At 33.2% G+C, this 4,075-nt stretch overlaps 1 protein-coding gene across 1 annotated transcript; it reads right to left on the bottom strand.

The window, feature by feature from the left end:
- Positions 1 to 96: 96 nt before the first annotated feature.
- Positions 97 to 2,869, bottom strand: LOC119583483 (putative ATP-dependent RNA helicase an3; the record flags this gene model as incomplete). The annotated part of the gene is given in 5 exon segments (XM_037931993.1): positions 97 to 496; positions 1,420 to 1,692; positions 2,000 to 2,117; positions 2,254 to 2,429; positions 2,831 to 2,869. Coding segments are annotated over 5 exon segments (719 nt in total), but the record flags the coding sequence as incomplete, so codon positions are not given.
- Between the last annotated feature and the right edge of the window lie 1,206 nt (positions 2,870 to 4,075).

Here is a 4,075-nt window from a genome sequence, read left to right as displayed (position 1 = left end):
TAGCATTAACAAGTAGGTTAAAACTAAAGTTGACTGCTGCTGAAACTTCTATGCCACTTTGTGGTCACTTGTTATGGGTACAAGTACGGGTTACAATATAAAGCAATACACAATTCTGGAGTGTCTTTCAAATAATGATAATATCCAGTTTCAAGCATGTTCCATTCTTTAAGACTGACCTCTTACACATGTCAGTATAGGTAAACTGCTAATTAACAAACACTTCCTGCTGTGGCAGAAATACCTTATATACTAATGAGGGTTTACACTACCCTGTCTAAACTAAAGAAAAAGCAAACACTGCACTTCCACTAATGGTACAGTCCCAGGTGTAACAAGTGTTGCACAAGGTGGCAAGGTGCCACAGATCCTGCTGCCAGGGCTCAGTTACCCCCCCACCAGTCTGTCCCTGAAGCGCCAGAGGTGTTGTAGCTATTGTAGCCTTGGCTTCCACTGAAACCTCCATACCCTCCATAATGATTGAAGTGTGGAGCAGCTGTTGGAAGAGAAATGTAAAATAAAATTAGTGGCTGTTCTACTATCTTGTGTGAATTATTTAGTAAAATAACAAATCTTTCTGTTATTGTTACATCATAATAAGCTTTGTGATGAGTAGTAATGGCACAACTTTGCAATATGCTATGAAGTTAAAAGACTGGTTATGTTCTTTTACAAATAACTGGACAGTTTTTATGAAAAACTGTGTGGATAATATGCATTTACAATGAGCACTATTTCTTAATTTCCTTTACCTCTTGGATCCGGGTGATGAGACCATCGCACACCATGGAAAAATTTGGCTGAGGGCCATGGTAACAATAACGTGCCTTCATGAGAATTTCAGATGAAGGCTGGAGTGACAGGAATGTCTCACTATGAGTACACAAAGCTCCTGAAGGCTGATTAGACTTAGTGGGCATAGAGAAAGGGGCTCCTGCATTACTTCCATCAGTAAATAAGTGTGAAATGTACCATCCGTGCACAATGACTCCTTCAAGGAGGACAATATTCCCATGCTCAGGATCCTATTCCTGCCCACCATAACTGGTGGCACAGGTATTACAGAAAACTGAATATTCCAAAAAAGAAAAAACGAGAAATAAGTCCCAGTTATGGACTACATAGAGAGATGATCTGGAGTCTGTACAAGGAAAACAGTTTATTAACATCTGGATAAAGCATAGCAAATTACAAATATAGGTAAATAGGGGGGGGGGGATATAAAGAGCTATTAACATTGCAAAATGGAGGCAAGGAGTCTTGACACTGCACAAGAGTGTTCCTGTGCACCTGGCCTACAAGCTACACACCTGTGAGCTGCCACTCCAAGCAAGCCTAATGCCTAGATTTTGGAGCATGTGCAAGTAGCGAAGCACCCGGATCCAATAGGTGAATTAATTCACTGAAAGCTAGACTCACCTCCACCAAAGCTGTTGAAGCCTCCACCTGGACGTGCAGGCCCTGCAGTGTGGGGGCCCTTGTTGCGGTCGGCCTGACGGTAATCTCGGGATCCAAAACCTCCACCGAAGCGCTTGGCTCCTGCGCGGCCTCTTCCTCCTCCACCTCCAAAGCGTGCTTCAGAGGCAATAGCCTCTAGCCACTTAGGAAGCTCCTGCTTGGCCTCTTGTAAGAGTTCTACCAAGTCACGTACCATGTTGCGATTCTTGTCATTGAAGAAACTAGTGGCAAGGCCTGAAATATAAGATATTTTAGGGATAAATAAATTTGGATGGGTAAATTAGATTACACTATTAAAATTAATTCTCACCTAACTTCATTTCAATTTTTTAAACAATAACTGGTATACTGTGAAGTAATATGATAAACAGATCCTTCATATATCCTGCAAGTTAAATGTAATGTATGACAACTGAAAACATCAACCTTCTTCAGTGTACTGAAGCAAATATTTCCTAGAAACTTTGTACTTGGATTGGGTACACTTTGGAAATATCAAGGAAGCTGAACCTTCCTTCTAATTAGATAATGATCAACTTACCAAGGTTACCCATACGACCAGTTCGACCGATACGGTGAACATATTCCTCAATGTCCGATGGCAGATCAAAATTAATGACATGCTTAACATGTGGAATGTCCAAACCACGAGCTGCCACCTGCAGGAAAATATGAACAAACGTAAAGAATATATGGATTTATATTATCACAAAAAATAAGTTTTCTATCAAACAACTCATGTACATTCTCTAAAAAGAAATGGCCTTCATTTATAGCACTCAGCTTTTTACTTACAGCAGTTGCCACAAGGATGGGGCACTGGCCAGAGCGGAAGACACGAAGAGCATCCTCTCGCTCACGTTGGCTTCGGTCACCATGAATGCTCGTCACGGGGTATCCATGACGGTACAAGAACTCCTCAAGGGCATCTGCACCCTTTTTGGTCTCAACGAACACTAACGTCAGGGATTCTGTAGGAACCGGAGATATGTCTGCATTGTTCTTGTTGAGATGCTGACAAAATCAGGGTTACACACAACGAACAGATTCCTCTAGAGAAGCCTCATGGGGCTAACCAATCGCCGTGGCAACCAAAGAAGGAACCTCATCCACTGCCTGAAATCTGATCTGGTCAAGCCATGGCCAAGTCTACTCCTATTACCAGGATTTATTATCACCAAGTCTACCAAATAAATTTGGTGCATGATTGCCAGACAAAAGGACACAAAAATATAGAAAATGATTAGAGTGGAATGACTTGGCAAAATTGTACTCAGGTTTCTTTTTATCTCAAGGGGAATTCTAATTCCTACAGCAGAAAATGCTTGTGGTTAAAAGCATATTGAAGAAGCAGTTACTTGTAAAATATTACCTTCTCTGCGAGGGGGTACACCCATGGCCATTTTATCATCTGGAATGAAACCTTTATTCATAAAATAATAATACTACCACCTAAATGCACAAGTAAACATCATCAAAGGACTAAGGGAAAAAACACAAAGTTCAAACAATACTGTAATGCTTTTCACTTACAAGATGAACCTCAGTTAATAGCAAAAAAATGAGCACACCATTCAGTGGAATACCTATAGTTTCTTTAGAGATGAATTAAACTAGTTAGGGAACTGGCACAAAAAGGAACACACAACAAGCCTTACTAAAAAAAAAAAAAAAAAAAAAAAAGATATATACACATGAATGTAAATGTATGTATAGCATATATTTATTTACACAAGTATATATATACACATAATTTTATATATATATATATATATATATATATATATATATATAAATATATCTATACATATACATAAATACATATATATATACATAAACATAAATACATATACATATACATATATATATACATATACATATATGTACATATACATAAATATATATACATATACATAAATATATGTACATATACATAAATATATATACATATACATATACATATATGTACATATACATAAATATATATACATATACATATACATTATATATATAATATTTATATATGTAATATATATACATATAAATATATTTATATATTTATATATATAGTATATATATTATATAGATTATATATATATTATATATATATATTATATATATATATTTATATATAATATATATATATATATTATATATATATTATATTATAATTATATTTATATATATATTATATATATTATTTATATATATATATTAAAATATATATGTATATTAATATACATATATATATTATATTAATATTATTATATATATTATATTATTATATATATTATATATATATATATAATATATATATTATATATATATATATATTATATATACTATGTATAATAATTATATATAATACATTACATCATTATATATCTTATTTATTATATATTTTTAGTATATTATTATTTATCTTATTTATAATATTTATATTTATAAATATATATTATATTATTTATGCTATAGTATTTAGTAGATACATTATTATATTATTAGATTTAATTATGTGTTTTTCTTATGTATGGATGTATGTTATACTTTATGCGATAATTTGATAGTATATATTTATATTTTTTATATGAAATTTATTGTATTGATATAAATGTAT

This window comes from Penaeus monodon, chromosome 17 (assembly GCF_015228065.2).
Source record: "Penaeus monodon isolate SGIC_2016 chromosome 17, NSTDA_Pmon_1, whole genome shotgun sequence".
Classification (NCBI taxonomy): Eukaryota; Metazoa; Arthropoda; class Malacostraca; order Decapoda; family Penaeidae; genus Penaeus; species Penaeus monodon.
This window is presented reverse-complemented; position numbering and strand designations above follow the sequence as displayed.